Source organism: Gadus chalcogrammus, unplaced genomic scaffold (genome assembly GCF_026213295.1).
Source record: "Gadus chalcogrammus isolate NIFS_2021 unplaced genomic scaffold, NIFS_Gcha_1.0 GACHA083, whole genome shotgun sequence".
Lineage (NCBI taxonomy): Eukaryota > Metazoa > Chordata > Actinopteri > Gadiformes > Gadidae > Gadus > Gadus chalcogrammus.
This window is the reverse complement of record NW_026613518.1, coordinates 3,254-17,500: the sequence shown is the minus strand read 5'-3', so window position 1 is coordinate 17,500 and position 14,247 is coordinate 3,254. Positions and strand designations below refer to the sequence as shown.

Below are 14,247 nucleotides of genomic sequence, written 5' to 3'. Positions count from 1 at the left end.
AAAGATAACACTACGAAGTGGATGAAGCAGAACCTGACTGCTCTAAAGAACACTATGCTGGGATCCTACTGGATCTCAGCACTGGTTTAGGGCCTTTCAACAATGAGGCTTATGACAGAGCCCTCAGGCGGGCCCACCAGGCTACGGCAGGCGACTGACTTCATCCTCCATCACCACACTACACTCCCTGTTACCCACCTCGGCCCCCCCCACCCCCCCGCTACTCAGGGGGAGTAGGGCGTCCCACCGCTCCCTACACCACCACAGGTCCCCCTAGCCCCTCTTAGACACCCCAACACACTCACTTTACCGTTTAAACCTCCCGTTATCCCCTCTCCTGGCCCTCACACCTCTTTCCCTTAACCTAACCCCAGGTTTGCCTCCCCCCTCTACTATCACACCTGGCCTTCAACCACCCAAACAACTAGAGGGACCCCCCCCACCCAACGCCTCCCAGCACCTAGACTGCTCTGGAACACGCTTCAATAGATTAACGTTCATGCGCATGAGCAGGCAATCGCGTGATACTGGGTTGGTGTAACAACATGCAACTAATTGATCAACATGCTGCAATGCACTTTAGAATGGAAGCACTTCATGAAGCACTTTTTACTCATGTGTTGAATGTTGTTCTTGCGAGGTGTGTGTTGCTTGATTGTGTATTGTTTGTGGGCTGCTTGTGTTTGTTGATTGTGTCTCTTTTTTAGCTACAGTCAAGCGCCACCACTTTAAATTGCTCCTCATGGACGAATAAAGTGATTTGAATTTAATTGAATTAGTGATGTAATTCGATATGATTATTGCATGTTGTTACATGGAGCTCATCACACTAACAATAAGCTGTTCTAACTTTATATCAGTCAGCTGTTATCCTGCTCTAAACCACCACATTAACAATAAGCTGTTCTAACTTTATATCAGTCAGCTGTTATCCTGCTATAAACCATCACACTAACAATAAGCTGTTATAACTTTATATCAGTCAGCTGTTATCCTGCTCTAAACCATCACACTAACAATAAGCTGTTATAACTTTATATCAGTCAGCTGTCATCCTGCTCTAAACCATCAAACTAACAATAAGCTGTTATAACTTTATATCAGTCAGCTGTTATCCTGCTCTAAACCATCACACTAACAATAAGCTGTTATAACTTTATATCAGTCAGCTGTCATCCTGCTCTAAACCATCAAACTAACAATAAGCTGTTATAACTTTATATCAGTCAGCTGTTATCCTGCTCTAAACCATCACTCTAACAATAAGCTGTTATAACTTTATATCAGTCAGCTGTTATCCTGCTCTAAACCACCACACTAACAATAAGCTGTTATAACTTTATAACCTGTACGTGTCCGGGGTCAGGCCAGGGGGTGGGTGGGAACCCAGTGCTGCCACTGGCCCTGGTTGGGTCCTCATGGATGAGGTATTGACGGAGGCATTCCACCAACCCCCCTGTCCTAATTGCCTCCTCCCTGGGGACACACAGGGCCAAGTACAGCAGTGGTGGATCAGGAGGAGGCGGAGAGAGGAAGGGAGGAAGATAGACGATGAGGACGAGGAGAGGAGGAAGAGATGGAGGAGATGAGGTAGAGGAGGAGGAGGAAGAGAGGAGTCAGAGGTAGGAGCAGGAGGAAGAGGAGAAGGATAATAGAAGGGAGGAGGAGGATGCTGAGTAGAGGATGAGGCATAGGAGTAAGACAGAGGAGGAAGAGGAGTATGAGGAGAGGAGGTGCAGGAGAGGGAGAGGAGGAAGAGGAGGAGCAGGAGGAGAGCGGAGGAGGAGGAGGAGGAGGAGGAGGAGGAGGAGGAGCAGGAGCAGGAGGAGGAGGACAGACAGCGAGGAGGGGCCCAGGGTCCAGACAGAGAAAGAGGGACAGAGGATGAGCTACTGGACGTCCTTAAAGAGAACATGAGGTTGCAGAGGGAGGCAGAGGAAAGGAGAGCCCAGGAGAGCGGGGAGAGAATGGAGGCTGTTCTCTATTTTAGAAAGATTAGTGGATAAATACGTTTTTATAAATGAACTATTTATAATAAAAGTTCTGTTATATTAAACATATTACATATAACATGTTTATTTCTTAAACCCTAACACTAATTGTAACTTTCATGTTTCATGGAACTATTTACAACTATTTACCACAATTATTATACAACTAAGCACAACAGAAAACATAATAATTCAGACACCACCCAAATATAAACTAGGAGACACCACCCAAACATACAGTCACTAGGGGACACCACCCAAACATACAGTCGCTAGGAGACACCACCCAAACATACAGTCACTAGGAGACACCACCCAAACATACAGTCACCAGGAGACACCACCCAAACATATAGTCACTAGGAGACACCACCCAAACATACAGTCACTAGGAGACACCACCCAAACATAGTCACCAGGAGACACCACCCAAACATACAGTCACTAGGAGACACCACCCAAACATACAGTCACTAGGAGACACCCCCAAACATACAGTCACTAGGAGACACCACCCAACAACAGTCACTAGGGGACACCACCCAAACATACAGTCACTAGGGGACACCACCCAAACATACATTCACTAGGAGTCACCACCCAAACATAGTCACCAGGAGACACCACCCAAACATACAGTCACTAGGAGACACCACCCAAACATACAGTCACCAGGAGACACCACCCAAACATACAGTCACTAGGAGACACCACCCAAACATACATTCACTAGGAGACACCACCCAAACATACAGTCACTAGGGCACACCACCCAACATACACACCCAGGCCATTCTGAGAAAACTTTCGTTTTTTCAAGTAATCACTTTCTTTTTTATATTCTTTGGACTCCCTTTATAATGGTTTTTATCAGACTGGTTTACAAAGTGTTGTTCTTTGTCTCCATAAAGAGAGAAGTGCCTCCAAGTGACTGTGGTTTGGGTTTAACGCTTAAGTTTTGCTTCCTGAACGAGACTTCATGTTCTCCCCCACAAGCTAGCACAGTGGTTCTGCTTCCCTAGAACTCTTCATGATTCACACACACACACAACACACCACACACACACACACACACACACACAACACACACACAACACACACACACACACACACACACACACACACGTAAACCCAGAGACGGAGAGAGAGAGAGGACAGAGAGAGAACAGAGAGAGACAGAGAGAGACAGAGAGAGACAGAGAGAGAGAGATAGAGAGGAGAGAGAGTAGAGAGAGAGGAGAGGAGGAGAGAGAGAGAGAGAGCGGGAGGGGTGGAGGCAGTGAGGGGAGAGAGAGAGAGAGAGATAGAGAGAGAGAGTAGAGAGAGATGAGATGAGAGAGAGAGAGGATAGAGAGATGAGATAGAGAGAGAGGAGAGAGAGGAGATAGAGATGACTATAGAGAGAGAGAGAGAGATAGGAGAGAGAGAGAGGAGAGAGCTGAGGGGGAGGTATAGGGATAGGGAGAGGGACTGGACAGGGACAGTACAGGGACAGAGCGACAAGCGAGAGAGCGCAGACCTAGCCCGAAGACCATCTCTCCACTGCTGATTGATCAAGCTCATTACTGGAGCTCCCCGCCCCCCTCTGCAGCGAGAACGAGATCTCGCTGCAGAGGACAGCAAAAATACTAAACCATGTACTTTGTGTGTGTGTGTGTGTGTGTGTGTGTGTGTGTGTGTGTGTGTGTGTGTGTTTGTTGTTGTGGGTGTGTGGGTGTGTGTGTGTGTGTGTTGGGTGTGTGTGTGTGTGTGTGTGTGTGTGTTGCTGGTGAGTAGTGCCAGCACTGCGGTGTACTTCCATTTAAACTTTGCACAATATACAAACCCCCCCGAGGCTTTTGTTGTGGTGTGTCGTAACCCGAATGAGCCGGTCATGCTTCCAATCACAGCGCTCCCACCGCCGCCGCCATTAAGCCGCGCTACAAATATATATATATATATATATATATATATATATATTACATAAAGATTCTTGTTTTACTTGATTAAGAGGATGATGGTGGACATTTTGGGTCAAAGGTCGGGTGGGTAGATGTTTTGGTTTGGTGCCACCTTAATATTCCAATATCATCCCACTGCAGACACAAATGGGCGTTCTCGTGTGGTGGGAGTTCCCGTTTACGCAGCCCCCGCAGACTGGAACGCCCCCTTCTTATTCTTCGTCGCCTTTCTCCGCTGAACTGTATTAAAATTTCAAAGTATACTACTCCGAATCCATGTAAATAGTGTTGTAAATAAACTTCCAAAGCTTTTCAAATCTTTTTTGGCAAATAACTTCACATGGTGTGTCTTTTTACAATTTATTCGTTACCAGCATTCGTAGTGTTGATCAGCAGTGAAATGGTCTGCTATAAGACGTTGACCGGTCGCTTAGCAACCGAAGGACGCGGGGTTGACAAGTTACCAGACTGCTACCCTTGCAAGTGACCGGAGCGTTCCACGGCATTGAGAAGACCAGTGTAATAAAGGCCTATAAAAGGTCTGTTTATGGCATAGATTTCTCCCCTCAGATTAGGCCAATAAAGCAATGATAACAAAAACAAAAAAAAAAAAAAAAAAAAAACACAAACGCTTCGATCAAAGGGCCCCCTCTCCCTCGTGTCAATCAAAACCCTCATTGTTTAACATGAATTGGCTAAACCAAATGGCCACTGTACCATATTAAACACAATTCAAAATAGTGCAGAGAAATTATTTCCATTGGTCATTCTCAGTGGCGGCTGGCGATCAAACATGTTGGTGGGGCACAGTACCCACCGTCCCCAGTCCCCATATATTTTTTTGAATTTAATAGATTTGATTTCCTGTATTCTGGAGCATTTTGGGGATGGCCACTACCTATTTACCTACTTTTCATTCAGATTCATAGCCTACATCCTGAACTTGCAGGGCCTGGACAAGCGTACACTGCATATACAGACCTACTTCCTGGCCATCCACCAGCCATTGCTATTTGACCCATTGTTGTTATTCGATATTGAGACAAATCATGATCACTGTCCTATAGCATCCATTTTCTGTGAGTCTCAATGTCTACTTCAAATGCAGTTAGAAATATGGGACAGTTGCTTCATTTTGATTATATGCTACAGGCCGAAAGACTAAATTAATATCGTAACTTACCTTGCTCCTTTTAAGTATAACATTGCTTGGGGATCCAATTCCTCCACTGAAAAGGGTGGAAATTGCTTGCAACTCTCTGCTCGGTAGTCGATCTATGACACTGTTGTTTTTATTGGTCATCATGAAAAAAACAAAAGGGGTAACACGTTGATATTTATCAATAAAACATAGGGGGGGTAAGACTGTTGTTTTTTCACACAGTGTCGTTTAAATCAAAGTGAAACATGAGGGTAACACTGTCTTTTTAATCAAATGAAACATAAGGGGTAACACTGTCGTTTTTTATCGGTCGTCATGAAAAAAACATAAGGGGTAACACTTTTGTTTTTATCAAATGAAACATGAGGGGTGACACTGTCATTTTTCTTTGGTCGTCATGAAAAAAAAACATAAGGGGTGACACTGTTGTTTTTGATTGGTCGTCATGAAGAAAAACACAAGGGGTAACACTGTTGTTTTTTGTTGGTCGTCATGAAGAAAAACATAAGTGGTCACACTGTTGTCTTTGTCAAACTAAAATATAAGGGGTAACACTGTCGTAATTTATTGGTCGTCATGAAAAAACCATATTTGAAAAGTAAATAATAATTGTCCCTTGTCAAATAAAACCATAAGGGTAACCACTGTTGTCGTTTATATATAAGAGAGAGTGAAAATTGGCCATTAGGAAGGAAGCATAAGTAGGCCTTGCAGGAATGGCCTTGCGAAACCCAGTATGCCTTTCGAAACACCTCGTGATTTGGTCCGATGAAAAGCTACCAGGAAACGCCTAATGGGCGTTCTTGTGTCATGACGGAAACGCCCAAGCCTGCAGCTGGACCCTTCTCTAATATTCATACACTTAAAAAAGGGGATTAGGATCTGCATTATGAGTATTAGCTTGAAGCTCATAGACACATTGACTTGTACACAGTCACATTGATATGTCAGGACCTGTTATCCTTTAAAAGTCAGTCAGAGAAACTCTGCTTGTAATAATCCGACAAATTTTGTGCTACTTTGTGTGTTGCGTGCATGCATTACTTTTAGAGCAGGTTTTAGGACTGTGTGTGTGCAAGACATTTAAAGAGAGGGAGTGCCATTGAGTTTCCCGGCTCCGTTTAAAGGCCACTTCAACATCCCATAAGGGGGGGGAATGTATGGAAAATCAGCTCTACACACACACACACCACACATTGTGTGTGTTTGTGTTTGTGTGCGTCCCTTACCCGAAGTCAAGTTTCACGGCCGTTGAAGAAAACAGCCAGACATACTGCCTACTCCGATTTCCGAGGCCGCCCCGATCACCCGCCCCCAGCGGTCGGACCTTCTGCCCCTGACAGGGGACACTCACCGCAGGGGAGGGCTGCTTCTTACTGGAGACTTCATCTCTGCTGCATGTAACAGTGGTCGAGTAGCACCCAGGCTGCCTCCATCCCCGGGTCACGCATGAGCAGGATCCCTTTAGGGGGGTACGCTTTAGTGTGTGTGTGTGTGTGTGTCAAAAGTAGGTTTTAGTGTGTGTGTGTGTGTGTGTGTGTGTGTGTGTGTGTGTGTGTGTGTGTGTCAAGAGTAGGCTTTAGTGTGTGTGTGTGTGTGTGTGTGCGTGTGTGTCAAGAGTAGGCTTCAGTGTGTGTGTGTGCATGTGTCAAGAGTAGGCTTTAGTGTGTGTGTGCGTGTGTCAAGAGTAGGCTTTAGTGTGTGTGTGTCACGAGTAGGCTTTAGTGTGTTTGTGTGTGTCTGTGAGAGTGTGTGCGTGTGTCAAGTGTGGGGAAGGACCAACCATGGATCTGTTGGGAGGAATCCAACATGGCGCTCTCGCTCTCCCACCTGGAAGGCTGGTGCTGCCCGGCACCCAACTGGGGGGGGGGTCTCCCTCTCCCTCCCCCTCCCCTCCCTCCCTCTCTCTCTCTCTCTCTCTCCTCTCTCTCTCTCTCCTCTCTCTCCTCTCTCTCTCTCTCTCTCCTCTCTCTCTCTCTCTCTCTCCCCCCCTCTCCCTCTCCCTCTCCCTCTCTCTCTCTCTCTCTCTCTCTCTCTCTCTCTCTCTCTCTCTCTCTCTCTCTCTCTCAGATAGCGCAGTTGGTGTTGCTATTTTGACGTACCATGGCAGGTCAGAACTGCAATTTTTTTTCCATAGGGGCTGCATGAATGAACACTGTAGTAGGCCATGCCATGCCTGAAAATAATAATAACAACGATAAACATGAGCAAAGTAGGCTATATCCCAGCCTTCCAAAACAAAATCTCGTTTTAGGGTTGATGATAACGTTGGTTAAATCATTTGGGAAAGAACAGCTGATACAGCGGTAATAAGTTCTATTTAAAGCAATGCATCTGCAAATACCATACAGGAAACACATATTTTCTTGACAATGACATCGTGCACCAGCCCATAACCATTAGGATTGATGAGTATTTCCTTGTGAGAATTAATTGTTTATCGCGAGTGAGCGTTAAAAGGAATGAATGAATGCAGGCGCGTATATAAGTGGGGTGAAATAGTTCGATTTCAGCTTATTTCTAACATGTTCGTAAAGTAGTAGTAATTCTTGAAGTGGAAATCAAAGCAACTTGCCAGGTTGGATCAGAGGGTTGAATAGAAGGTTTATTAGAGGATGTAATACAGCACAGGTACAGACTTAGGTGGGATAGTCTCAGTGTAGGAGGTGCGGAGCAGTCTCCAGACGTGCTCCTTGGCTGTCCATCCCTCTTATCACCGAACCAAAGGGTTGAGGCCAGTATTATAGGAAAGAAAGAGTGAATAACAAAATAACAGTGTCTCCCTTGATAAGGTATATGGCCCTGGCTATGTCCCAGACGACAGGGTTGGTTCGTCCTTGTTGGGACATCACAAATGACAGAATGTTGGAAATAACACCTCGTACAGTATGAGAGGCACTGGCCTGTTCCTAGACTAAGAGATGTGAACGCAGAGAGACGCTAAAATACACCAACATTCTACATTCCTCCCTCTTGATCATAGTAAACGTAGTTTAAAGATCACCCTTTAAATGAGAATTCAGTTTATCTACTGGTAAGCAATTAACGATTATCTAAATCAACAAAATGAAGCATAAAAGGCAATAGCAAACATAAAAAAGTATACTCATCATCCACAAGTAAACCAAGTGTAGGCTAATTAAAAAATAAAAAACGGTTACTCATGATTAAACCAAAACAGCTTTAAATTGTAAAATAAAGGAAATGGAGTTTCCAGACAGCGCCCTCTGCTGGGCAGTGAAGCTCCACCTTCCTCTGACAGCTCTCACTGTCCCCAGCAGTAAAGTGGTTCTGTTGGTCTGAACAACACTAAAGGGCCCAGAGGAAGGCTTAGCCTTAGAAACGGGGGGAAGTTTACGACGGGGGGGGCTCTCTAACACAGCTGCCCTGAGGGGGGGAAACAAGATCGGGGCAGTCCCCGGGGGGGTCGGTTGGGGGGCGGTCATCCGGTGAAACACACAGGGAGATAACTTGATGACCACATAGAGCATGATAACGGAAAGGACCAATGGCAGTGCCCTCTGGACTATCTGAGACAACATAGACCCACCGAGCCCGCTGAGCCATCCCACACATGTACATCAGTCTGTACCCCCCCTCCGGTCCTGATCATGCCAGAGCAGCTCCTCTACAACCAGCAGAGCTAACCTGAGGCCTCTTCTACGCCCTCACACATGAGTCAAGGGCTTTGCCCGTTGAGTCTGAACAGGAGAGCAGTGAGTGAGACCAATTGGTAATTGGGCGTGGCGTTCTGAAGGCCAGTGGTCTCCAGGTGAACCAAGTGGGCTCACTGAGGAGATGAGGTGTGTGTGCGGGCGCATGTGTGTGTGTTACGGCCGTGAGCCGACCGCATTGTCTCCCCTCCCTCTGCATGCGCTACCCCTCCTGTTTTTCCCCAAAGCAGCTCAAGTGGGCGGGTCCTTCCGTCCCCGGAACCAACCAGAGAGCGACGGCGCCGTGGAGGCGTATAAAAGCCTGACGCGCCTTGCAAGCGGGGCAGACACCTGTAGGGAATCTAGGCGCGTAGTCGCATTCGTTTGAGAGCAAGTGTTTACGTTTGTGTGTTCCCAGATTTGGGCCAGGGTAAGAAGAATCCCTCTGTACTGACGTTGTTCATTTGCACTCTCATTTAGGTTTGTCACTGTTTGTTTAGCCACACTAGGTTTAGGGGGTGCTGATAATTTGTATTTCTGTTTTCGTTATGCTAGAGTAGCCAATTAGGGTTTGTTTTAGGACCATTCGTATTTACTTATTAGACAGGTAGCTCCATTTTATTTTAAGGAGTTCTCTTGGTTATATTTGTTTCTTTGCTTTGACAGCACCTAGTGGCCCATTTCTGATTGTTACCTTCTATTCCTTTGTTGGGTTATAATAAGCACTATAATTACAACCCCAATCCACCGGGTTGTGTGTGTGTTACTACTTCCCTTTTTCCCCCTGAACGAGTAGGGGTCGTAACAGTGTGTAACGTATGCTCTCCTTCACCCCCCCCACCCTCACCCTCACCCTAATCCCCCCCATCCGCCCCCAGTGTGTGTTTGCATGCGTGATAATGTGTCATTATAGTCCGGGAGCCGGAACCTCAGCACCCTCTCAGCCCCGTCACCCCCCCTCCCCTCCCCTCAGACTCGGAGAGAGAGAGAGAGAGAGAGAGAGAGAGAGAGAGAGAAGGAGTAGAGAGATAGGAGAGAAGAGAGAGAGATGAGAGAGGAGGAGAAGAGGAGAGGAGAGGAGGACGAGAGAGAGACGGAGGAGGAGGAGAGAGAGAGGAGAGAGAGAGAGGAGAGAGAGAGAGAGAGAGAGAGCGTATGTGTTTTTGTGTGTGAACGTGTATGTGTGTATGTGTGTGTGTGAACGTGTATGTGTGTATGTGTGTGTGTGTGCGTGTGTGTGTGTATGTGTGTGTGTGTGTGCGTGCGTGCGTGTGCCGGGGCGGAGGGGGCTGCACTTTTTTTTTGTCTGAGGCACTCCCCCTCCATTATTCTACAACTGACTGATCCCCGGGCCCGTTTTTTTATCTACCACCGACAGATAGACGCTGTCCCCCCCCATACCCTCACCCCCGGGAGGAGGTCTTCCTGGGTGAAGGAGGACCAGAAGATGTGGAGGTGTGTCAGTGTGTCTGAGGACCCTCCTCCACCTGGGGACACTCAAAACATAGCAATAATAGATCAATACACCGGTCCAGTTATGGTGTCATTAGGATATTATGTACAAGAAATGCTTGGTTAAAAACAACCCAATCTTAAAGGGCATGGGGCAGGTTTCTATTTTCTTCTTTTCTGGCAATTTTCTAGTTGGTAATAAACATTTAAACAATTATCCATTGTATTTGATGTTGTAGGGTATCACAAAATATAAATATTAGGAAAAGTAGGTGATATATTAGTGGTTATTAGCCACAGGTTAGCGATGATTCTTATTTCTCCCACAATGCATTGCATGATGTCACGTAAGGTACGCCGCTTTTGGACGACAGCCAAAGCCGCTAGTAACAGTGTCAGATTATATAAGTAAATACATAAATAGAGATAGCCTAGATATAGATAGATAGATAGATAGAATAGCATAACATCGATAGATAGATAGATAGATAGATAGATAGATAGATAGATAGATAGATCGATAGATAGTGAGGGATAGCATAGCATAGCATAACATATATATAGATAGAGAGAGAGAGAGAGAGAGAGAGAGAGAGTAGATATATAAGTAGATAACATGGTTTTCTACTGTATTTGTGAGGGGTGCAACAACTCCAGCAAAAGTGGACATAGGGTCCATTGCTTCCCCAAGGACAAAGGGATTCTCCGAAGCTGGGTGCAATTTGTCAAGTTTAAGCGGGCAGATTTTTCAGCTAGCTCTGTTACCGCGTACTCCAGAATATGCAGCGCGCATTTCAAGGAGGAGGATTACCACTCAGGGGATGCCAAGATGGTCCTCACTTGGTTTAAAGAGTAAGAGGACGGCGAAGTTAATTCCTACCGCCCGTGCCGTCTGTGCATGCAAACCACTCTGGCCTACCCTGTCCCCGAGTTGAGAGGCACCGTCTGCCGCAAGCGAGAGATTGCCACGGTAAGCATCATGCTATAGCTGCTAATAAAAAAGCTAATTACAAGCTGCGCGTTAGCTAGCTCTGTGTATTTTGCATACCGTGTTCCCTTTGACACAGCCTCCTCTACAAGCATGATCCAGTCTGACATTAGCAAGAGCATATTTCGTGTTCACGAATATGAGCCAAAACAAAATTGGCCCTTGAATTAAATGTTCCATATCGTCATGAAGCTTCATGGCTATGTTTGGATCAGTGATCGTCATCATCAAGCGGCTTTCACAACAGTGTGTTTGCGTTTTGTGTTAGTGCTAGACTGCTACGGTTCTCTTTCACATATACTGTATTTGACCGTGACTGTGTCGACGATTTCTTTTTTATATACTTATATATACTATACTTTATACTAATATACTTTTTTATATTTGTTTTCGCAAGATGTTGACAGAACCCTCACAGCAGGAGACCGTGGCCAGTGTAGACACTGTGGAGAGTGTCGATACTGGGGATCAGCCCTTGCCCTCCTCCACTTCTGACGCTGGGACACAATGTTATTTGAAGCCCCCCCGATGGTCTCACGGTAAATCTTTGGTATTTTAAGGGGTAGATATTATGTCTAAAACATTGCAAGTAGGACATTTCCATACACATTGATGAAATGAATACATAGCCTACACCAAAACATAGCCGCTTAGATTTGCCATGATTGTCATATGTTTGGGTATGTTTACTGCCTCTGCCACAGCTGTGCAGGTTAACCTGAAGCCCAAGATGGTTAGCGTGGGCACACAGACTTCAATCAGCCCACAAACCTCCACTCCCCTCGCTAGTCCTGAACAGACAGTTGACGACGATATGATGATAATGCCACTGTCATCAGTGACTTGTCGTGGGTGCCTGAAGAGCCGATGGATGAGGAGGAATTGTTTGATGAGGAGCCACCTTACACGTGTGACCCCCACCACAAGTGAGATAATCTAAAACCAACATAGACCATATTGAATGCTCAATGCTTTGTTAGTTTGAATGACACCGCCCCCCTCCCCCTCTTTTTTGTTGTTGTAGTTGCATTGACAAATTCATTGTTTGCCAAGAGGAGCTGATGGGCCTTTTTGCCATCTGTCCGGCCTGTTGTGAGAGGTCGGATAGTAGCATCGTGCAGCAGGAAGGAACTTTTGTTAAGATCAAGCAGGTACAGTTTTGTTTATGCAGTTTTGTTTATGTGGCCATCTGATTAGAAAATCTGAATATCTAATTACAATCTGATAGCTCTGACTGCTTGCCAGTTAATTTACAATGTATGTACCAGGCTGGCTTAAGTCTGCTGGTTTGTGATGCCATCATATTTGAGTGTTATACTGTATTGGTCATGTGTGTTTGATTGAAAATATGAAACCTTTGACCAGTAATGTACAGTACTTACTCTAGATTGAATCCTGATATACTGTTGATTACAATGTTTTATTTTATTTTCTTACATATCTAGGTCTGTGCATCATGTGGCTACCACCGTTTCTGGCAAAACCAGCCAATGCTCCACAGGAACATGCCAACCTGCAACCTCCTGTTAAGTGGGGCCATTCATTTTACTGGATGTTTGGCCACACAGACACTAAGAATGTTGACCCTGTTTGGCCTGCAGTGCATCAGTGCAGCAGTTTCTTTCGCCATCAGCGCCGCTACACCATCCCTGTAATCGTTCAGGCCTGGCAGAATGATCAAGCCAAGAATTTTAGTGACCTACGGGCAATGGATGGGGGCTAGTTCTTGCTGGTGACTGCAGGTAAACCAGTGTGAGAGCTAGACCAGTTCCACGTTTTGATTTTGTTATTTGTTATCATGTAGGGTGGCTTTAGTTGGCATTTGCAGTTGACATGGTGGATTGTCTTACAGACCATGGTTTTAAAAACTTGAAACATAAATTGTAATTAATTCCAGGTCAGATTCTCCTGGGCACTGCGCAAAGTATGGGTCATACTCGCTGATAGAGGACAGAGTGAACAAGGTGGTGGATGTTCAGCTTGTTCAGGTAAACCTGATGTTATTAGACAAAGAAATGAACTCTGCAATTTGGTAAAAGGATTGTATCTTAATATAACATCTTTCAATTACAACCATGCATAGAGCTTTATTGTGTATTGCCTAACTAGAGTAGTGTATCATAATGCCTGGTCCAGCAACGCTTCGGTTCATTAACGCCTCCTTCAACACCACCAGCATTCTACACTTACACTGTTATGTCATGTTGCAGAGCTCAGAGGTCCCCAACAGCTCATGGTGTGAGCTTGAAGGGCTCAAGCGCAGTGTTGGCCTGCTGAGGGGAAACGACCTGCATTTGGCAACGCTGATCACGGACCGACATCGCCAGGTATTTACAATAAAAATGCAGTATAGAATGTAAATATCTGAATTGCACTGAAGCTGGATGTGTTTGTGGTTTTTTCTCCTTAGGTTGCCAAATGGGTGAGAGAGGAGCTGATCCCTGAAGGGACACAGCATTATTTTGACGTGTGGCACATTGCCAAAAGTATGTATCCATTGTTGGAACCTTGAAGCAGTTTTTGTTAGTGCATATCAATTAATACCATTTGTTCTAAAACAGGTCTGGGGAAGGCATTGGATGCAGCATCCAAAGAGTGTGACCAACTACAGTTGTGGAGGCCAGCTATAGTGAATCACCTCTATTGGACTGCAGCCTCAACCCCAGATGGTAACCCAGCGGTCATGGAGGCCAAATGGAGAAGTTTAGTGAACCACATCCAGGACATCCATGACCATGACACCCCTGCCTTCTCCAGTTGTGCCCATGGCCCTCTAGACGAAGATCAGCGCAACAAAGAGTGGCTGGACCCAGGTACAGTACTGGTATTATGCACGCTCTACATAGTTTTGTTTTAGTTGCTGTCTTTGAGTAATTGTCTGGATGCTTTGACATGTGACCTTTGTGATGAAATTATTTTTTCATTCCCTGGCAATCTCATAACATTCTGTTTACTGTTTATGTTTGCTATAATTCATATGCAGGACAATTTCATGTGTTTCCATTTCAAAAAGGAATTCTGTCTGTATATCTTCCTGTCTATTTGTACGTTTTCCGTCTGT

General features: G+C 45.4%; 1 protein-coding gene across 1 annotated transcript; it reads left to right on the top strand.

The window, feature by feature from the left end:
• Positions 1–12,050: 12,050 nt before the first annotated feature.
• On the top strand, positions 12,051–13,963 carry LOC130378510 (uncharacterized). Its single transcript, XM_056585243.1, has 7 exons — positions 12,051–12,112; positions 12,211–12,337; positions 12,632–12,837; positions 13,084–13,174; positions 13,397–13,513; positions 13,597–13,672; positions 13,944–13,963. The coding sequence occupies exons 1-7, from the start codon at positions 12,054–12,056 to the stop codon at positions 13,961–13,963; spliced, it is 696 nt and encodes a 231-aa protein (XP_056441218.1). The 5' UTR covers positions 12,051–12,053.
• The last annotated feature ends 284 nt before the right edge of the window (positions 13,964–14,247 follow it).